Raw genomic sequence first — 23,462 nt, forward strand, 5'->3', positions numbered from 1 at the left:
TTGCTTTATTTTGAGTAATTATTAATACATAACAATAAATAATTGTACAGCCTTTAGAAATTCTTACCACAGATAAATAATATACAGCGGATGGTGTTGATTGGTTACTTCAGCATACCATGTGACACTCATTTGCCAAACCTGCCTCAGATTACCGATGGGTTTATGTGGACAGGATCACATATAAAACTCTTATTAAGAAACCTTATTTCAGGGCTCTCTCAGAACAGCAGTATTTAAGCATTATTAATACACCAACAACAGGTAACACTCTGCTAAAAATGTATACACATGTAACGTGCAATTAATTGGCACCAGGCAAGGAATCATTAATATCAATGTCTATTAAGAGTTTGCGTTCTGCAGAGTATAAAGACAGACTAGAAATCAATGGTCTCTATACGTAACTGTGGGCCTGATTCAGAGTTGGGAATAGAGTAAGAAAGAGCGAGTAACTGTGCACCTGGACAAACCATGTTGCACATGCAGGGTAAATACTGGCTGCTTTTGCATGTAGCCCACAAATGCTGGACAGCTTTATTTTTACACTGCAATTTCAATTTCAGTTTGGACACCCACCTCCAAAATGTAAAGCTCTCCGAATATTTTAAATCTGCCCCACCTGCAGTGCAGCATAGCTTTACCAAGGTGCAACGCTACTTGCTCTTTCTTACTCTATTCCCAAATCTGAATCAGGCTCTGTGTACGCTGTTCACGTAGCACCTACTAAAAGCGCGGTACTGACCAAAATGCAACAAGTACTGTCCTATTGAGCAGAGCTTTTATTAGTGCCACACTTTTAATAAGCGCTACGCTAACAGCATAAACATTTAGGATACAATAATAGCATAAACATATAGGACACAGTAACAGCATAAACATATAGGGCACACTAACAGCATAAACATATAGGACACACTAACAGCATAAACATATAGGGCACACTAACAGCATAAACATATAGGACACAGTAACAGCATAAACATATAGGACACACTAACAGCATAAACATATAGGAGGACACAGTAGCAGCATATACATTTAGGCATTGGGATCAATCAGGCTTTGCCTGCTGAGGACCAATAGCATTTTACATGTGTATTCTCTGTAGATATTCTGCTAATCTGAACATGCCCTTCATTCATATTGCCAAATGGGCATTTATGGTACAGGACAGACATGTGCTCTCATCCGTCCGGAACCGGAGCTGGATATAGAAAACCAATGTTCTCTAGAAAAGGGCATGAATCAGATCCATTAAATGTGGAAATAAGCAGTTTAGGATAATCTAATGTATAGCATAAATACAAATTCCTCTGATATTACAGAGCATATTGTAATATTCTAATATACCTACTTATGTTTTCATAATTTCGCACAATTTAAAATCTACATGTATTCAAAGCTTTTCTTATGATAAACTGAGGGTGTTGACTCAGTTACTTTTGTGAGGAGTTCTCATATTTTACTCTAACGAGTACAAATAAATAGCCTCTTTCACCGATAATTAAAATAAATATTTATAAATATAAGTATTATATTACTGTCCCTGTTTGCCCTGGCGGTTCCACACTAACCCATTTCAAAAATATTCTTCATTCACCATAAAGAGAACTTCTTATGTAAATCACCCACTGGTACTGTCACACGTATTATAATAAAAAGTTCTGTGCAAAACCTAACTTGTCCTATCGCTTTAAATTAGTAAATAAATATTATTAAAATGACGGTACCACGTTCAAACTGACATAGATAAGAAAAGAATAACAAAAATACAGAAGTATTATTACTATAGACCAAGTGCATAGTTAGACAAAATAGTCTAGTGCTACGTTTTTCAAGGTGCGAATTGACAGGAATGTTTCTAAACCAAAAAATATCTTCATCCATTTTGAATTCTGGGTGTAATAATTAAGGTTTCTGCAAATAGGTGCCCTATTTTTTTTTCACCCACCTCCCCCATGGAGGCGGAACGGACTTAAAAAGCATTATTGTCTATACCAGCATATATCAGCTATAGATACCAATACGGTGCACACAATGATCCCTATGTCTATATCTTCGATAAGAAACTCGACCAACACTGAGGTAAAAATTCATCATCATCTGATCAATCACTTCTGAAAATTTTGCACCAATAAATGAAATTTAAATAAATATTTTGTATAATGCAAAAAACATTTCAGGAGAAAACAAAGAAAAAAAAAAAAAGCAATGGCTCCATTTCCGACGTAAGCTCTGAGATTCCAGCCATACCTATACCTGTAAAAACTTGGACTATTTAAAAAATTTGTCAATGGTGTTAGAAGATGGGTTTGTCTTGGCTTTCTTAGAAGCTGGTTTCTGTTGTGTTGTTCCTGGCCTATAAAGAAAAAAAAACACACACACATTATTTACACATTCAAAATGGCTGAACTACTTATATAAAACCTGAGTCAACCTGAGTTCTGACACATTTCATGGTTTGACTGACTGAAAATTAATGCATTTAACAAATACAAAAAACTTAACATGATATGTGTAAAGGTTTGGGTAACCTTCCAGTTGATTCATTAATACAGCTAGGCCCTCAAACTTAAAACTAAACCAAGTGAATATACCGACCCTTCTAACTTCTCAGGGTGTTGTGCCTTCCCCTCAACAAACATGTGCTCTTCTAAGCAGCAAAGACAATGGACTCTTGCACGGCAGCGGAAGGCTGAAGGATTTTTAATTTTTATTTAATTGAGCAGCAATATAGAATCATAAACCTCCCAGTACTGGAGCTTCAAAACAGGAGGTGAGACCACAGCATTATGGGGGGGGGGGGGGGGGGGGTATACACAAAGCAGGAGGGGGTGGGGGGGGGGCATGACCACGCTTCTGGTTTTGAAGCATTTGGATTGGAGAGGGAAAAGGACCAGCCAAACATTCATTCATTGCCACATCCACCAGTAACAGAAGTGTGTGGAACCAGATCCCTGCTGTTCTGCTAGGCCTCCAACTTTCCAAACCACTGGAAAAGATGGCCACAGGCAGGGGGTGGTACAGAGCCCACAAATTGTGACTGCCACCCTTATAATGTGGCAGTTGGGAGGTGCGTACTTAGATGAAGATGTATTAGTGAAAATGAAATGTGCATGAAATAGGTACAATATACCTCTTACTTGCATAATACTGCACACCATGTGGAAATATTACAAGACCCTTCATTATGGCCTCTCTCCTAGTGAATCCTGACGAAGGTGCTGAACATGGCAAACAAAAGTATGCCATTTATATGTTGTATATAGGGTAACGTATAACCTATCAATTACATGGGTATCCAGATACAGAGGCGTTCACAGTCTATATAATAGCCAGAGGCTTTCTCCATTACTTGAGATACTTAGTGACTATAAATTATTTGTAACTGTAAAATGAGATTGATTTGATAAATGATGACAGGCACACTTATATGCATGGCTAAGGCTAACGAGTCCTGGGTAAGACTCCCAGCATCATATTGGTTTATAAGCAAACCTTCACTGAAGAGATATGCTTTGGAAAGATGTGTGACACCTTATTGTTATTAATGGTTTAAGTTGGGATTGGACTGGGGTCAGTAAGGCTTAGTTCTTACACACACAGGTGCATGCTCGGAAATGAACGTGAATATCTGTCTGAACTAAACCACTCCCATCCTTTTGCTTAAAGAAGTAGCCGCCATCTCCATCAGTGCGGACGTGCCCCAGCTCTATCCTTGGTGCAAAAGTTGGGTCTGAAATCAGACAGATCTCTGCACACACACAACTCTGAACAGCTCACAAGTCATGGCACACTTATTCTACATGTGTACACCCAAATACAGCCACTAAGCTGCAAGGGGAGAAGCTGCCGAGATGCGCGTGACTGTGAAATGCCAGTTGTGGCACAAAGCTGCGTATGCAGGCTCCGACACATCGCAGTGGCTACAAATGGCAAAGCAGACTTGCGCGTAACTCTGAATAGTGACTGTGCTCTCTTATTTTAAAGGTGTATACTTCATCTAACTTGTATTTAAGAGCCAGCAACAATGCACCAGGGCCAATAACTAACCAAATCACTTTTTATCTTAAAGGCATCCAAAATTTTCGTCAACTTCCACACAAAAGAGCTTATGTAATAACAACAAAATGCCGTAGTTTGAAATGAATGTTAACGTCTGATTGGTTGCAGGTGTTACACCACATTTGTGGCCATTGCACCAACTTACCAAAATAGTAACATCTGATGTGTTTGCGGTTTTACACTACATATGTGGACATTGGACCAAGCTATCAAATAAGCTCCTGCGAGTTCCAAGTAGAAAACTATTTCTGCTACAGGGTGCAAAATGCAAATAAGACAGTATATAATCTTTCAGCAGATTAAGAAGGTTAATCCTACCTTTTGGTTCGGGATGTGGATTTGCTGCTTGCATTTTTTCTTCCTGTGCTCCCTGTTGGATATAAAAGGAAGATAATATATCTATTGTTAATCTAATTAGTAACCAAAAAACGGAATACATACGTGAGACCGGCAGTCGGGATGACGGCGGTCAAAAGACAGACAGCGGCATCCCAATGCTCAGAATCCTGACAGGGGCTCCGCAAGTATACTAACCCTCCCCCCTTCACCCTCTAACCCTTCCTTCCTGCATCCGAACCCTAACCCTCCCCCCCTCAGCCTAACCCTCCCTGTTAGTGGCTAAACTCAGTTCCTCCCCTTGGTGCCTAAGCCTAAATACCCCCCCAGCAGTGCCTAAACCTATCCTCTCCTGCCTGCAGCCTAACCCTAACCCTTCTCCCCCCCGTAGTCTAACCCTAACCCTCCGATGCTGCCTAAACCTAAGCCCCCGCAGAGTAAACCTAACCCACCCCGCTATACTTATATTTATGACGCCGGCTGACAGGATTCCGGCGCCAGCATCTCATATCTCAAGTGATATCGGGATTCCGGCACCAGTATTCTGCCCGCGGGTCAGGATTCCGGTGCCGGGATTTCAACCGCCAGCATCACAACCACCGGCATCTTAACTACATCTCCAAAAAACAGCTGGGGAGAGGGTATTTCCATATTCTCGTTAAAGATATCAATGACAATAGACAGCCACAACTTGTAAACAGTTGACTAACAAATGTGCATGGACATAGATCTGGACATACATATTTGCAGATATTAGACAAATACATAGCTATATATTATATACTGAATCCATTGTTGTAGTGATTGTGCACATTGGTACCTATTACTATAGCCAGATAGGTCTCTGTTGCATGAACATGTCTAGCCTGTTCTCAGTGTTGCATTGGTAAATAATTTACTTTTATTACTGTACACTGTGTAGAGCAGGAAAACAATTTTTTCATAAAACTGATATAAAATGTATTTACTTTGTAGCTTTGTTAGGCTGGTTGGTGTCCTTTGTACACAGGCTTGGACTGGGCTGCCGGGGATTCGGGGTATTCCCCGGTAATTTATAGCCACGCCCACTATTGAAGGAGGGCGTGGCTTAGCCCCTTTAACCGGCGTCATATGCTATTGAGTGGAAGGTGATTGGCGGGTGTGCGGCAGGCAGCGGGGCTTCTAACACCACTGATTCCTTCATCCGGAATCAGTGGTGACGTCACGGGGGAGGAGCTTATCACAAGCTTCTTCGCCCTCCTAAGCTCCGCTGGGACTGTCCTGGATGCGTCGGCGGGAGGAGAGGGGGGACGGGAGCGGGCGGGCAGCTTGCTGAACACTAGTTGCTCAGCTAAGTTACCTACACTGAAGCCAGCGGTGATGACATCAGGGGGGGCGGGCTGAACATATCTGTGATTGACAGCACTGCACACACTGAGTCCAGCGATGACATCAGCAGGGAGAGGAGCCCAGACACAGAGAAAGAATTTATCCACAGTCACTCCCAGCAGACTGCAAGGCCTCTTAAGCCAATAAGGTTGGTAATAATTATTGGAATTAGTGGACAGGAGGAAATGTTTGATGTTATATTTACTTGGCTGGGTATGAAAATACAAACAACCAGTGTAACATACAGGCAGCATCAGATCACACTCTGGACCTGATTCAGTGCCGCTCGCTAGGATGCGTTAGCTCATAGTTGGATGATTTTCATATTCTGCGCATGCATCGCAGTGCGCGTACGCGAACCAGTGCGAGAGATCGGGAAACGTTCGCTCGGTGCGAATAGACTGCCCAGCAGAGTGAGTGACAGGAGAAGCCGTTTGTAGGTGGTAACGGGCTGGCCATTAAAAACGGGGGAGTAGAGGTGCGAACGCAGGCGTGTCTGAGCATGTCAGCTGCGTTTCAGAGGTGTGCATAATTATAAGACAGCATCATAGTACACGTCACCTGGCTGGTTTTGAAACTGAAGTGCTCGCAGTGCTTGCGGTAGTGTATGGTCTGCCTCAAGCGCTGCGATTGCATCCGATGGTACCCGATGTACCAATGATTGCATATACTTCCCGGAGATGACTTGTGCAAGTGGGCATCTTAAGACAGGCTAGTGGGCGTCTGCATACACAAAGCAATCGCACGCCAAGGCTTAGTGGGCGTGCTAATGCCTTGCCGTGGGTTGGCCAGATTTGCATACGCTGGGTGCGAGCGTACGCATCTAGCGAGCGGGTCTGAATCAAGCCCTCTGTCTATGCTTGCTGACATACACCGTCAGTCTGTCTCCCCAAAATAAAATAAAAACGATTAACAAAACAGAAATGTAATAGTTTGTGTCAGCAAGCATAGACAGGACCAAATTAGGGCTTGTGGTGGGCCCTGGGGCAACTAGGTTGTGGGGGCTCCCACCAACAAAATTGATTATGCAAACTTATTTTACGGGATGCAATCGGGAAACCGGCTGACGTGATCCCGACTGCTTTATCCCGGCGTGGGTTAAATAACAGGCGTCTATATCTAGATGCCTGTCATTTTTCCGACGCCGGGAGACAGGCACCAGGCATCCCGATCGAAGGGATGCTGGGCGCCGCGAGCGGACAGCCGCGGGGGGGAGGGTTAGGTTTAGGGCTCCCGGTGGGGACTTAGGTTTAGGCAGCGGGGAGGGGGGGGGGTTAGGGTTAACCACTTACAGGGGGGATTATGGTTAGGCACTTGGGGGGGAGGTTAGGGTTAGGCACCCCTAAGGAGGGTTAAGATTAGGGGGGGGTTAGGTTAGTATATACTTACCTGAGGATGATCGGGATTTCCAGCGCTGTCGGGCTGCCGGGATCTGTCCATCTGTCAGGCGGCCGCTGCTGAGAATCGAACCATCGGCCTGCGGTATTTCATACCGATTCCTATTTTACAGATGTATTAGTTATAAATACAAGTGGACCAATGGGTGTTATATTATGTTGTGCAGAGGGTATTGCAACCAGTCTATGTGCCAGCGATACTATGTATTATTTATATAGCGCACACATATTCCGCATCGTTTTACAGAGAATATTTGGCCTTTCACGTCAGTCCCTGCCCCAGTGGATTTTACAATCTATAATCCCTACCACATGTACAAGGCTCCCCTTTCCAGAGGTGCTTTTACCCCTTCCCTAGCTCTCCCTTTGCCTGTCTTCCCAAGCTGTCCCTCTGCCCTTCTGCCTGGCTGTCCTTTTGCCCCGCTTCCCTGGCTGTCCCCCTTTCTCGGCTGCTCCCTTGACCTTCCATGACTGTCCTTCAACCACCTTCCACGACTGTCTCTCTGCCACCTTCCATAGTGTCCCTCTGCTACTGCACCTTCCATGGCTGTTCCCCTCCACCTTCCACGGCTGTCGCTCTGCCACTTTCCATGGCTGTCCCGATGCCACCTTCCACGGCTGTCCCTCTGCCACCTTCCACGGCTGTCCCACTGCCACCTTCCATGACTGTCCCCTCCAGAGCTGTCCCTCTGCCACCTTCCATGGCTGTCCCCCTGCCACCCTCCATGGCTGTCTCTCTGCCACCTCCCATGGCTGTCCCTCTGTCAGCTTCCTCGGCTGTACTATTATGCTGTTTCCATTGTGGGATGTTCACGCGCCTCCCGTAAAAGACCACACCTACCCAATAGTTGGTCACACCCCTTCAGCGGGCCCCTGCCTCTGCATTTCCCTGGTGGGACCTTAATGCCCCAGTCCGACACTGTTTGTACATTTGCAATTTAGGTCAGAGGTATGACTCCAGCTAATATGCAACAACAAGTCCTAGCATGCCATACCAGCCAGTGCCATAACCGGTCATGCTGGGTTTTGTAGTTCCACAAGCAGCCACAGTTTGGATAAGACAGCTTTAGGTTCTCAGTATGTTTGGGAGAGTCTCCACAGTAGTCACAACCTGATCTTTTTTGTGATCTAATGTGACCTGTACAACCTAGGAATGAATTCAATGGGGTTTACCTTTTTTTTTTTTTTTTTTTTATTGTCTTCTCCTAATGGAGTTCATTGTCTATAGGGATATTGGCAAAAATGTCCTTCAGTTTCACAAGACACCCATAACTTTATTTGTGGTAAAGCTGCCATTAACCTTATATCTGTAGTAAAACAACACCCTAAAGCAGTGGCGTAACTAGGGTATTTGGAGCCCAGGGCAAATGTAAAAATGGAGCCCCCCTATGTGCGCACGCCGAAAAATGGTCGTGGTCAAAAGCGGCGTGGCCACTTACAAATGGGGCGTCTCAACATGACTCACATACCCCTTTCTCGTCATTCTTTCCATTCCATATGCACCTTAACCCCAGTAGTGCCCCTTATACAGTCCCCCCTATGCAGTGCCCCCAGTAGTGGTCCCTCTTATGCAGGCCCCCAGTAGTGCCCCTTATACAGTACCCCCAGTATGCAATGTCTCCAGTAGTGGTCCCTCTTATGCAGGCCCCCAGTAGTGCCCCTTGTACAGTACCGCCAGTTTGCAATGTCCCCAGTAGTGGTCCCTCTTATGCAGGCCCCCAGTAGTGCCCCTTGTACAGTACCCCCAGTAGTGGTCCCCCTTATGCAGTGCCCCATGTAGTGGTCCGCCCTATGCAGTGCCCCTTATACAGTACCCCCAGTATGCAATGTCCCCAGTAGTGGTCCCTCTTATGCAGGCCCCCAGTAGTGCCCCTTGTACAGTACCCCCAGTAGTGGTGCCCCTTATGCAGTGTCCCATGTAGTGGTCCGCCCTATGCAGTGCCCCCAGTAGTGCCCCTTATACAGTACCCCCAGTATGCAATGTCCCCAGTAGTGGTCCCTCTTATGCAGGCCCCCAGTAGTGCCCCTTGTACAGTACCCCCAGTAGTGGTCCCCCTTATGCAGTGTCCCATGTAGTGGTCCGCCCTATGCAGTGCCCCCAGTAGTGCCCCTTATACAGTACCCCCAGTATGCAATGTCCCCAGTAGTGGTCCCTCTTATGCAGGCCCCCAGTAGTGCCCCCTGTACAGTACCCCCAGTAGTGGTCCGCCCTATGCAGTGCCCCCAGTAGGGCCCCTTATACAGTGACCCCAGTAGTGGTCCCCCTTATGCAGGCCCCTAGTAGTGGTCCCCCCTGTAGTGGTCCTCCCTATTCAGTGCCCCCAGTGCAGTGTCCTTGTGCCTCCAGTAGTAAACCCCTTATATAGTGCCCCCAGTAGTAGACCCCCCTATGCAGTGCCCCAGTAGTGGTCCCCCTATGCAGTGCCCCTTATATAGTGCTCCCAGTAGCAGTCCCCCCCTATGCAGTGCCCCCCAGTAGTAGCCCCCCCTATGCAGTGCCCCCAGTAGTGGTCCCCCCTATGCAGTGCCCCCAGTAGTGGTCCCCCCTATGCAGTGCCCCCAGTAGTGGTCCCCCTAGGCATTGCCACTTATATAGTGCTCACAGTAGCAATCCCCCCCTATGCAGTGCCCCCCCTATGCAGTGCCCCCAGTAGTGGTCCCCAAAGGAGAGTCCCCAGTAGTGCCCCCCCCCAGTAGTGGTCCCCCCCCAGTGGTGCCCCCCAGTAGTAGTCCCCCCAGTAGAGGTTCCCCCCCATTAGTGTCCCCAGTAGAGATCCCCTCCATTAGTGCCCCCAGTATAGGTCCCCTCCATTAGTGCCCCCAGTATAGGTCCCCTCCATTAGTGCCAGCAGTATAGGCCCCCAGTATAAGTGCCCCCCGTATAGGTCCCCTCCATTAGTGCCCCCAGTATAAGTTGTGTGTGTTAGAATGCACAGCGTGAGCCCACCTGCCACCCTCTTCCTGGCGCTATTGGGCAAGCGTTCAGGGGAGGGAAGGGGCTCAGCTGTGCAGCACAGGACCGGCGCTGGGAAGCCTAGCGTCGGTCCTGTGTAAATGTCCAGTGCTGACCGCACTCATACACTGGCTAACTAGGACGGGCCGGTACCATGGCTGGCGGCAGACAGAAGATGCTGCACTGCTATACTACTTAAATGCAGTACATGGAACATTCTAATTGTTGTTTCTACTGACTTTAGGAATGTCAAACAGTGTATTAACGATAATACTAAAATCAGGTCTCCCTGCCAGGCAGCAACAATGGAACCACAAAAAATGTATTTAATTGTAAATCGCTTTTTTGGTCTATCACTATCTACAATTATCTGTTACATCAGATCTTTTAGTGTTGGCTGTATAGTATGAGAGATATATTACAGTCTACAGTGACTCTTCAAGATATCCTCGGTTAAAAAAAAACTATTTAAGAAATACAATTTACATTTAATTGCTGGGGACATATAGTGGGGTGCCTAACAACTTTCATATGGAGACAGTGATGGGTACCTGGGCATCACTGAATTCAGACAGAGTCCCACAGAAAAACAAAATAATGTATGCAATCCACTAACATTTAGCTTGGGTGCACATTTACCATTAGACCATAACAACCAATCAGAGATTAGCTTCTGTCTAGTGAAAGTCAGACAATGGAAGCACATATGTAATTGCTTAGTGCACACTTGCATCTAAATGCAATTTTTGTCATGTACAGGGATGAGCAAATTCAGCTAGAATGCCCATTTGTGCCTTCACAAACCAACGCTGCAACGCAATACACAGAGTATTTTGCAGACACAAATATTTGTTAGAAATAGATATTTCACTGCGGAAAATGTTTATTACACACAAAAGATATATTGCATTTCTCACATACGGTCCTCTGCATAATTTATAGTTCTGAACATTCTAAGTGTGAAAATGCAACAGAACATAAATAAAAAGTAACAGACCAAACTAGCATTAATCAAAGCACAGCATTCCCAATTTACATTTACAGGGACTTGGGGATTGATCAAAACAACAAATCATTAAGCAGAAAGGTGGAACATCTATATTCTCCCCAATTCTGAATATCAGTCATTCATGTGTAAATTTGCCTGGGGAACATAAATTAATCCGCACTGCAATCCGTTACAGTGCAGACATGTGTAATCCGTTATACGTCTTGTAGAAGATGTACAGCTAAAATATTTTTTCCCTACTGTAAGTGGCACTTACGAGTCCATTAAAAGATCAGAGAATCTGTTCATTAACCAGCATCCCCACCACTCGGATTATAAGCATACAAAGTGTGGCCTTTCTACAGAGAACTATCACGTACTGGAAACATTATCTTTGTCTTGTAATAATCACTCAAAATTGTGAGTGAACTAATAACATTTATTAAATAATAAAGTCATTAAGTGGCCACCGTTGCTGAAATGACTTTTTAAACAAACCAAATGATGAACCTGTATCAGCATCAAGTAAAATATGGGCAGCTTCACAAGCTATTAAAATCCATGCAATAACATTCTGTAACCCCCCAAAGAACTATGGAAATTATGATATAGTTTACTTTGCTGGATACTGTATGTGGCCACAGAGAATATATATATAGATTTATATATATTATAAAATAATTACACAGGTTCTGTGTGTAAATATTATGTGTCCCAAATGAAAGAAATGATATATAGGGGGTCTATTTGCTAAGCCTTGGATGGAGATAAAGTGAACGGAGATTAAGTACCAGCCAATCAGCTCCTAACTGCCATTTTTCAAACACAGCCTGTGACATTGCAGTTAGGAGCTGATTGGTTGGGACTTTATCTCTGTTCACTTTATCTCTTTCCAAGGCTTAGTACATAGACCCCATAGTGACAAAAGCACTGGGGAAGCTATTAATGAGAGGTAAATATGTGCCAGGTTCTCAACTTCTGTGTTGTAATTATCCAGGTAATGAGCAGCCTTGACAGCAGGGCCACCAGTGGGAGGCTGATAAAAGACGTGGCAGTTTCTCACTCACTGGGAAGAAGACTGAAAGGCCTGTTGAGAGACACTGCTATAGCTTTATGTAAGTGCTGTATTTAAATGCTGTTTTGTGTGAGTTGGGACAATTGGTCCTCCCATCCCTAGAGAGGGACACTTATTTTTAGTTAGAGCAGGACAAGCTAAGATTTCTTTTTAAGATATTGTTTATTTTGCTGTGGAAATAAAACTAGCTGCGGGTACTTGTACCAATGCCCTGTGTGATACAGATTGGCTGCTGCATGCACAGTGCGGCACTCCTTAACTTGATCTTGCGAATATATATTTTTTTATTTTTTTTATTTTATTCCATGCTTGCCATGTATAGCTTTATACATAATATACACATAAAATATAAATGTGTTGCTGCTGATTGCCTATTCTAAAACTATGCAGTGAAAACAGCCAGTAAGAGTTTCATAGATATCCAGTTAACTGCAAAAATAGAAAGGTCCTGATCAGATTTTTGCTTTCTCATCTGGACGTGTGTGTACGTGTGTGTGTGTGTGTGTGTTTGTGTACGTGTGTGTTTGTGTACGTGTGTGTTTGTGTACGTGTGTGTGTGTACGTGTGTGTGTGTGTTTGTGTACGTGTGTGTGTACGTGTGTGTGTGTGTTTGTGTACGTGTGTGTGTGTGTGTTTGTGTACGTGTGTGTGTGTGTGTGTACGTGTGTGTGTGTGTACGTGTGTGTGTGTACGTGTGTGTGTGTGTACGTGTGTGTGTGTACGTGTGTGTTTGTGTACGTGTGTGTGTGTGTGTACGTGTGTGTACGTGTGTGTGTGTGTACGTGTGTGTGTGTGTGTACGTGTGTGTGTACGTGTGTGTGTGAGTACGTGTGTGTACGTGTGTACGTGTGTGTGTGTGTACGTGTTTACGGCTGGTTCTTACAATAGCTCCTCACTAGGAAGGTGCAGCCATAGATCAATGACCACCCCTGACACTAAGGGCCTGAGCACAAAGTCCTCTACTGCTGTGACTCCTGCACACCGGGCAGGAAACAGAACAGACCTTTCAAAGACATTTATGACGTGGAACAGTAGAATCGGAGTATATGGGAATATATGAATAAAATGAATCGAAAAACCAAACAATTGCAAATATGAGTGTTAATATGACAGATAAAGAAACATTTTCAGTTCTCAGTCTGTGCACCAACTACTCAGTGTTTGCTTCAGTTAAATATTTTAAAATATATTATATATATATATATATATATACACCCCATATTAGCCTGCTTTCCTGAACTATCACAGGCCTGTTTAATAGACTCTCTTTAATTTTCTATATTGTTCAACAATCTAAGTTTAGCAGTGTGTTTTATCTTTTATACTTCTCTCATCCTGATTTCAAGGGACAGTCCATATTAGATTGCTCTGTCCTGTCAGGACTGTTTGCTACCAACAGCCAAAGATTTAGGTAGGAGAGCAATGGTGAATGGGTGCAGCACCCAGCTACCAATGGTGCGTGCGAGAGTTAGGAGGGTCACTGAAGATGGATAAATGTCAACCTATTGATTTTCAGCCATAGACCCTACCTGGACATTTGGCCACACCGCCTCTTATAGGTAACCATACCGCTCCATTAGACACACACCCTGTCCTGATCTGCACACCTCCAATGTTGGGAAGTATGCTTTCATTACCTCCACAATGATGCTGTAGTGTAGGCTCCTGCATTGGAGAGTCCCTAGCTGATGTTACATATCCAGTACAGTGCAGTGTTCGGAGATGTAGTAGGTAGCTTTTCACCTAGTCAGGACTGGTCAGCAAGTATTTTTATAGCGGGTGTACACTGTAGTATTTATAACGTGAAGATATCTGTCATGATAATGCTGTTCTGTGTCCTTGCAAAAAAATATGACTCTTTGAATTCCTAATCCAGAACCCAATAGTGTTGTCAAAATCTATGAAGGGCTCTAGTAAATATCTCTGTAATTGATTACTTCTGTCTTTAATTTCTTATTGTTCCCTTTTTGCACACATAGGGCCTGATTCTGTAAGGATCGTAATTGCAAAGCTACACTCAGGCTATAGATATATGATGTATGCATGCAGGCAGCTTTGCAATTTCAATCCTTTGCAGATATGGAAATACAGCAGGTGGCATCACGCTTCCTGTGCATTACTTAACCGAGCTGCGTTGTTCAACGCAGCATCGGTTAATCCGTGTACCATCGGCCGGCTGCGGTGACCCATAGGGTCCAGCAGCGACCGCCGCAGTTTAGAGGAAGAGGCCAGGAAATCTCCGTCACCCGATGGAGATCCTGGACTCTTCCCGTCCCCCCCCAACGGCGGCTACACGTCTCCGTTTCGGGTAACAGAGGCTGTAGTTGCCCCCTTCCCATCCCCAAATGGCAGCAGACTGTCAATCACTGACAGTCTGCTGACAGTTTGCAAGCGGACTCGCAGAACAGGTCTGGCGCCTGCGCAGATTCCCAAACATCGGGAATCTGCGTTCACTGATGAATCAGGCCCATGTTCCGTAGCACTTTCCAAATAATATTGACCATTCACATCAGTCCCTGACCCAGTGGAGCTTACAATCTACTGAACTACCAACCTGTTTTTGGATTTTGATAGGAAAATCTTGCAAACACAGGAACACAATACAAACACCACTCAGATAGGGTCTTGGTGGGAACTGAGCCCAATACCTCAGTGCTGTGAGACAATGAGGCTAACCTCTGTGCCAACCATGCTGCCCATCCTTTCACTCTTCCGGTCACTATCAGCAGTTCTACTGTCTCAGGCATCTTGTCAGCCTTTACACCGAGCTCCATGATTCTGCTATACCCCTAATCCTTCTTATTAATGTTATTTCTATTCCCTCTTATATAATTTGTATTGGGTCATTCCATGTCAAGTGGACCAATTCTGAAGATCGTCCTCACCTGACCCATCTCCAATTTTGATAACATTTTACATGACAGTTGGCTTATACAAGGGCTGATTGAAAAGCAATGAGACTGCCTCTGTTTTTCTGTCCCATAGGTAGACGTGGCAACGCTATGCTGGTTATTGTGAAGCTCATGCATCGATGTGTCTGAACCTACGGTTGGATAAGCGCAGTCTTCTATGTTTGGTCAGAGCGAGTGGAAGATCTTTGTACGTTTCATCATGGCAGATAAGGAAGACATGTCTGTGAGATTACGTCAGAGATGTGTGATTGAATCTTGTGTTAAACCTGGAAATAGCCAAACAAAGAAGACTACGGCAGTCCAACCGCAGGTTCAGACACATCGATGTATGAGCATCGCAATAACCAGCATAGCGTTGCCACGTCTACCTATGGGACAGAAAAACAGAGGCAGTCTCATTACTTTTCAATCAGCCCTTGTATATCAAACTAACTTTAGGAAAAGTTTAGTTTACAATATGTCATAGTATCAAAACTATGGCACACCAAGTGCGGGTGGGTGCAACTGTCAGAATGATCAAAATTGGAGATGTAATATGTGTTTGCTGTCTGCTTCCCTTTACAAGTCTCGTCTCTATCCCCCATCTTAATTCCTCACTTTTGAATGCCTTTCACTGCCTTTATTTACTATGCACTCCTTGTTTTTCTCACCAATCCCGCTAATGAGTTCCTCCTATCTTCCTCTTCTTCATTACTCTCTAGTATCCCCTCCTTTCAACTTGTCAACTCTCCTCCACTTATCTCTATTCCTTCATCTTTCCCTCTTGTGGCTGTGCGGCTCTCTAAGGTACGAATACTCCAGCTGCAGTCCTGCTCTGTCTCTGTATGTGACAGCTCACTCATCAGTGCTGCATGACAAATTGAATGGTTAGCGAAAGCAAGAGTTTTCTACTGTTGTATTAAATATATTTAACAATGCCCACAAAGGATCCAGTAGTGAAGTATTTTAGGGTTTTTAGGATATATTTCACTTGTTATTCTCAACACACTTTACCATGTTCAAATTGCACAATCCCACAGACCCTGGATTATTTTTAATCTGGTCATTCTAAAGGCAAAACACATTTCAGCCTTGTATCTACTGTTTAGCTGTCACTTGGCTGCTCTGCTAACAGTGTTTGTTCAAGCTGCAAAGCTACTTTGACCTTTCAGAAACCCAGTTACACTTTAGCACCTTAGCATTGCTCTCTTGGAAACCACCATTTGAATCAATTGTGTTGTATGATTTGCTGTAGCTTTCAGAAAAGAACCTTTCTTTTAGCCATCAGCTCAGCCAAGTAAGTCTCTGAATTGTCAGCCTTTCCACTTAAGGAACCCTTTCTGGTCTTCATTTTGGAGAATAGAAGAAGTAAAAGTGTTCCATTCCTCAGTACTAATCCAAAAGATCCCAAAGGAAAAGGTTCCTTCTCATTGCTCTGTCAGGTGATTCTCCCCACAGCTCCAAGCCAAGCATCTCCTCCAAAATAAGCATTGCCCACTAGACTGCTAATCCTACTCAACATTTACCAGAATGTCCTCACCATTGTCCAGCCGGGTATCACGCTACTAGAGTGGTTAATGGGCCACAAGTGTTTTCTGCCATTATGCTTCTGCTCAGTTCTAAAGTTTAAGCATTGAGTCTCATTGGCAGTGTTTACAGTAAGTCTTGGTGCTATTGTATCTACGTATGAGCAACAGTATTTACTCTTGTGTTTTACGTCCAGCAAGGAAAAAACACCAGCTGCATGAAAAATTAGTATTTAGGTTCCATTTCTCCTAAACCCTAAAGATGCTTGTGCATGGTCATATGGATATTTTCAGTTACTTGGCTGCAGCACATTTTCTGTGTGCTAATTGTATTGTACCTTCTTCAGAATTATGCCGCTTTGTGTTAGTTTCGTGTTGTAGTAATTGGGAACTGTCATAACTTCAGACCTTCACCTTACCTCTACAACATTCTCCTGTTCCGTATGATAACCCAGTATCTGCACTGACAACTAATAGCTTATGAGAAACGGCAGTAATGCCATACCAACACATAAGCCCCATTTTATGTGTGACATAAGAAAGGCTTCACTGGATGACCATACTACACTTATGGGATACTACCTTATGACTGACACAATAAAACAGTATGTATCAATCTAATTAAGTGACATAATTAGGCAAGTGCAGCAAAAGTCACTGGTGACATGGACAGATGTGGCTACTGTACCTTAATCAAAAGAGAAAAAAGTCAGATGGAAATATTCCACAACTCTATGTTTTGAACCTCATAAATGCATTATGCCTGACATTTTGTTCAATAGGGATCTTCTGTTAAGTTCTAATTAACTTATTTGCAAATTTCATTGAAAGATCCTGCTTTAGATAACAACCATAATGCAAGAAATAAGTTTATCAATTGGAGAATGAGATATTGAATAAGATTTCTTCATTAAGCATGTGTTAAAGCACTCACCATTTTGTTGAATATTTTTGATTGTGTTACTTGTATCCCTGCTCACAGTATCCCCTTTGAGCTCTTCTAGAATCCCTTTGTTGAGGCAAACATCGACATGTCTGTTAAAAGCTGCAAGGTCTGTTGTATCCTGCTGCAGATTGCATACCGGGCAGATAAGAGTGGAATCTCCCAGAGACACTGCTGGACTCGGTGGCGCTGCGGCTTTACTATTATCAGGACCTTTAATTACGTCATGACTTTCTAAGACAATGTTTTCTAAAGGATGGTCACATGTTATTTCATCATTATAAATATTACGGTTCATCTTTAGGTCTTGTTTCCTTATTATCGTGTTTTTATCAATAACAAAATCTTCCAAGTCATCGCAAGGTGTTATTGTCACCATTTTGTTTTTAAGATTGTTTTTGTGGTCATCATTATCAAAGTCTTCAAAAGAGACTTCACTAGTTCCAACAAGCAAGTCTTTACATTTGTTTGATGTTTCATGGGAAGGGGGTGGTTTACTTAAACACCTGTCAATATGCTTATTAAATCCTACCAGATCCCAACCGCTCTGCTTCATCATGCAAATTGGACATGTGAAATCTGGTTCCTGGCAAATATTGTCCACCTGGGACTCTACCTCTCGCTCCTGACATGAAACAAGTGTGGTGATTGGCTCTCTGCTAGTGACTTCACGGCTTGTGGAACTTTTAAGCATCTCCATCTGCCGAGCTGCTCGCTTCTGGTTGAAGAAACTCTCTTTCTGGGGAGCTGGGGTCTGCGTTGCCTGGGTGCCTTGGTCTGGCTTTTCCGATGAACACATCCTTTCAGTTGGCTTACTTGAACACAGAAAGCTAGTTATACTTTTCTGATGCCATTTGTCATCTTCAGGTAGGAATCCTGAAACTCTCACACCTTCAAATATTAAAATAAAAAGAACCACCATTACAAACTAAGAGACAAATTATATGCAGAGTAATGTATCCTATGATGTAAAAGACAATAAGACGGACAGTAATCTGTAATCATAAAAAGACAAAGGGTAGAAATGTAATGCTAGAACACTACTTCATGGTAAATATTTACATAACACAATGTGCTCGATCCAATTAGGTACGAAGAGGCGAGTTGCTATTGTAACAGCATACAATTCGCCCCCCTCGTGGCCCAATCTCACCCCTGACTCACACATTTTTGCTTGCAACCTTATGGTATTGAGAACAAAAATGTGCGAATCTGGCGATACCGTAAGTGTGGCATACAGCCACATTTACTGGTGCCACAAGTAATTTGTTTCTAACTGGATCAAGCCCAATAAGTTATCCTTGTAATGAAAACTGATCCTATTGCTCAGTTGGAGCTCGCACCAAGATCACCTGGCAAATAGTATTAAGCCTTTCAGTCTTTGTAAAACCATTAAAATGTATTTATAAAAAAAAGTTTAAAACTCTATTCTTACATCAATAGTAATAACAGCTTTCTGCTGAAAATCACTTCTTATTTAGAAAGACTAATCCGTTTCGCCAATATTTTTACTTCATCAGGGGTGTTTTTACTATCCTGATATCTCCAAGTTTTTCAGCAGCCGCAGAGGATACCTCATGTATCAACCTACTGCTTTTATTATACCGATAACTCCCATTTTCCAGAAGCCACAGATGTATTGCAAGTCCATAGTCACTATTTGTAGAGAGTCCAGGACACATCATCAGACAGAAAAATTGCTGCAAAAACTACTGTGCCATTTTATGGAGGATATTTGAAAGATGCAATTTTATTGGCCCCTTCAGTGAAATTAATTAATGCAGATGTGCAATATATCTGTGCGCTACAAGTCGCATTAAACATAATGGATGAGCGCCGCGTCATGGAACTTTATAGCGCCAAGCGTCTTTTGGTGCAAATTATTACTTTTAAATGTGTCTTATTTGCAAATGATGCAAGTAGGAAGCAACAGCAGCTTCTGCTGATTAATTCAGTGTGCAACTGCGGGTATATATGCATGTGAAATGCTATGTTACAGTGTCAGCAGCTGGGAATAAAATGCATTTGAAGGAATAAAAGGTGCACAAAAATACGCTCTGCGCTACAGAGTCATGCCACGGCATCTGTATGTAGCCTATCCTAATCAAGTAAACAAGGGTCAAAAATCATTCTCTCTCCACCCCTTACCGGCCTATCTCTTGCATTGATGATGCCCAAATATTTGGTTTCTGTTATTGCTCAGCTTTAACTTGATGGATCGAGATGAAACAAAGTGCAGGTTATTTCCACTGAAAACTGATGCAGCTTTCATGAAAATCAGTTCAGTAGTTTTTGCGCCAACTTGGAACAGACAGACAAACACAACGTTCTTATAGTATGAGTGATGGTAAGCATTTGAAACTAGGTGTAAGAGTGTGTTAGTAAGGCGGTGGGACAAATAGGAGATTTATGTTCTTACCTGGTTAAATAATTTTCTTCGATATCCATAGGGGACATAGGCTTTAGACAGTGAGTTAAAGGCTGGATTAGGAGTCCGGGCACCAAGCAGTTAATCTTTTTCTCCCAGCAGCCCAGGTTCCTTCTCCCCTGTACCCCGCCCACAGTCCTAGGCAGGCCAGTTACGTTAGCAAGCCCAGGGCAGGTGCAAGAAAAAGGAGAAGGAACACGGGCACACACACAGGTCCACACACTCACAAGAGACTGACAGGGGAACCCTAAGCAGAGCAAAAACACCGCAAGCCAGGTGCGTCAGGATGGGCGTCCTGTTTCCCCTATGGATATTGAAGAAAACTATTTAAATAGGTAAGAACAAATCTGCTTTTCTTCTCTCCATAGGATACACAGGATTTAGACAGAGGGACTTCCCAAAGCTATACCTTCTAAAGGAGGGGCCGCTCCTGAGCCACGTCAGCAGAAGCACAGGTGTCAAATTAATTGAATTAGATAAACGTATGGGCAGAGGACCATGTGGCCACCTTAGAAAGCTGCTTTGCAGAGGTGCCATGTGAATCTGCCCAAGAAGTACCAACCAAATTGGTGGAATGAGCTGTCACCAGGGCCGGACAAGAAGGTCTGCCACAGAGTTTGTCAGTGTAATTGGTCAAACGGAGCCATCTGGCCAAAGTCTGCTGTGTAGCTGGCAGCCCCGTTTGTGAAACTCATAGAGGAGATCCCTGGTCCTGTGCACAAATATCCAGAGGGCCCTCATGACATCTAAAGAGACCTACTGCGGTGAAGAATCAGGTACTTTAAAAGGTAGGGACCATGATTTCCTGGTCAAGTGAAAGACCAAAAATGGGGAGCGACAAGACAACGTGCTCAAGTATGACACCCACCGGGCTGTCGCTTTGGCAAGTAGGAAGACCAAAGGGTGACACAATTGAAGAGCCCAAAGCACCAAAGACAAGTTCCATGGAGCCACCGGAGGAACAAACAGAGGCTGAACATGGAGGACACCCTGGTGGAAAGTCCATACATCAGGCATTAGAGCAATCTGCCTCTAAAAGAGGACAGAAAGGGCGGAAACCTGCACCTTCATAGAGGAGACCCAAATCCAGACCTGCCTGCAGAAAGTAGAGGACCCGCGAGAGTCTAAATGATCTTGGGTTAAACCCCCCGGCTGGACACCAGGCAAAGTAATGGTGATAAATTCTGGCAGAAGGTTTACAGGCATTCAGCATGGTATGAACCATTAATCTAGAGAACCCCTTAGCTCTCAGGATGGATATCTCAAGAGCCACCCCGTAAAAGCGAGACGGGCCAGAACCGGATGTAGCCACCATAAGAGGGAGTGCTGGACCTACCGAAAATGATAGTGTGTGTCTTTAGCTGCCAAAGGGACATGTTCCACCAAGACAAAACCTCCATCTGAAGAGACCGGGAGTGAAACTGGGCATACTCCACAATGTCGAATGTGGAGACCACAGAGATCAGGATCTACATGCAAGAATGTATTGACACTAGGATGATGACTTAAGAACCTGCGAATCCTGGTCAGTAGGACCCAAAGTGGGAGTAAGATCCACTGAACCTTGGAATCCAGCAAGGCCCCCAGATGGTATACGGAGTCAGGGAAGATTTCTTCCACTTGATGATCTATCTGTGGGACTGTAGGAGATCTATCTTGAGACAGATGTGGTCCCTGAGGACCTTCGGAGACTGTGCGAGGATCAGAAGGTCGTCTAGATAGAGGTAAAAACCTGATCGCCCTGCATCGTAAATGAGCTGCCATGACTTTCGTGAGGACACGATAAGCCATGCAAAGACCAAATGGCAATGTCTGAAATGTTCCCCCCAGACAGGAAACATGAGGAAGCGCTGGTGACTGAGCTGGATAGGAACATGCAAATATGCATCCTGGATGTCCAAGGAGGCCATAAAATCCCCCAGCTCCGGAATGATAGAACATAGAGACTTCATATGTAATTTGGGGGCTCACAACAATTTGTTGAGGATCTTAAGGTTGAGGATTGGCTGGAAGGAACCGTTCGTTTACTGGACCAAGAAAAGGTTGGCAAAAAAGCCCTTGCCTCTTTGAGACGGGAACTGGAACAATTACTTTGGAGGCCAGCAGGGAGTGAATAGACTCCGGCAGTGTTTCTGTTTTGCCTGGATTCACCGGACAGCCTGTGGAAATAAAAATGTTTTGGGGGCTGCTCCCCAAAGGTTAGGCCGTAGCCCAGGGAAACAACACCTCGCACCCAGTTGTCTGATGTGGTCGCCATCCAGGTCTCTGAGAACAGCAGAAGTCGGCCTCCCACACTGAAATCCCCCAGCTGGAGGCCAGTCCCCTCATGCGGCAGGCTGGTCAGTACGCTTTGGTGGCAGGGCATCTGGTAGATCAGGTCTGTTAGCTCAGGGCTTGGAACCCTTGGATGAGTAACACTGTGACCTTGAGAGATGCTGGTCCCTGGCTTTTCCCTGTGGACTAAAGCATCAAAAATAAAGTTTGCTGAATAGGAGCTGCCGCAGAAGGGAGGAAGGCTGTCTTGGCCACCACCACCGTGGCCACGTCTTGTCCAAATCAGGACCAAAGAGGATGTCCCCTGAATACAGAAGATACTCTAGGGCCTTCTTAGAGTCCGAGCCAGTACGCCAGGAATGAAGCAAGAGGGCTCGCCTAGCAAACACCGAGGATGCTGACATCTTGCAGGTTAGGACACCAGTGTCTATTGCTGCCTCTCCAAGATCTGATGTGCTCGACTAACGACAATAGCTCATTCCTATTGGTACTCTAGTTGGGCCCTCTTGAAGGGCGTCTGCCCAACCAGCGATGGCTTTAGCCACCCAAGCAGACGCTAGGGCTGGACATGTGATAGCACCTGCATGAGAATAAATTCCCTTGAGGGAAGATTACAACTTCCTATCTGTCGGATCCTTAAGGGATGCCATATTAGGAATAGGAAGGATAGAGTTCTTGATTAGACAAGCAAGGTGAACATCCACCAGAGAAGACTTCCATTTGGCCCAATCCGCAGCAGGCAGTGGATAAAAGAAGCCAATGCACTTAACACTATTAGGGCGAGTCCATGCCTCCACCAGAAGGTCCCCTAGCTGCGCTGAAAACAGAAATTCTGCCGAAACCTTCTTCAGACGCTAACCTTAGAGGCCTGCTCAGCAGGCTTGATGCAGAGAACAGGTTTAAGAGCCTTAATCATGGTCACTGCATCTATCCGAGGAAGGGAGTCCTCCAGGATAAAAGAGGTCTCGGCAACTGAAGCATTGGACATACAGTATTGTCCTCGTGAATTGAGGAAATCTCAGCGTGCGAATCACAACTAGATAAGGGAGTGAAACTATCTCACCTGGAGGGCCTGCGTCTGGAAGTGCGGTCCCTGTCCTGCATCTGCTGGAAAGATGCAGACACCTGCGCTAAACCTTGCACTGACTGCGAGAACGACTGCATCCATGGCAGCAGGCTGTAAGGTACCCTAAATGGTACCACTGGGGGCAGCTG

At 44.5% G+C, this 23,462-nt stretch overlaps 1 protein-coding gene across 1 annotated transcript in view; it reads right to left on the reverse strand.

Moving 5' to 3' along the window:
* POLK (DNA polymerase kappa) overlaps window positions 1-23,462 on the reverse strand; it is a 137,650-nt gene continuing 114,188 nt past the window's right edge. The window contains exons 13-15 of the mRNA XM_088443691.1: window positions 17,537-18,436; window positions 4,387-4,438; window positions 1-2,362 (exon numbers count right to left, since the gene is read on the reverse strand). Coding sequence (XP_088299817.1) covers window positions 2,278-2,362; window positions 4,387-4,438; window positions 17,537-18,436 — 1,037 coding nt within the window. The 3' untranslated portion in view covers window positions 1-2,277. The remainder of the gene's footprint in view (window positions 2,363-4,386; window positions 4,439-17,536; window positions 18,437-23,462) is intronic.

The sequence above is a fragment of the Taudactylus pleione genome, unplaced genomic scaffold (assembly GCF_031769625.1).
Source record: "Taudactylus pleione unplaced genomic scaffold, aTauple2 ptg000333l, whole genome shotgun sequence".
Classification (NCBI taxonomy): Eukaryota; Metazoa; Chordata; class Amphibia; order Anura; family Myobatrachidae; genus Taudactylus; species Taudactylus pleione.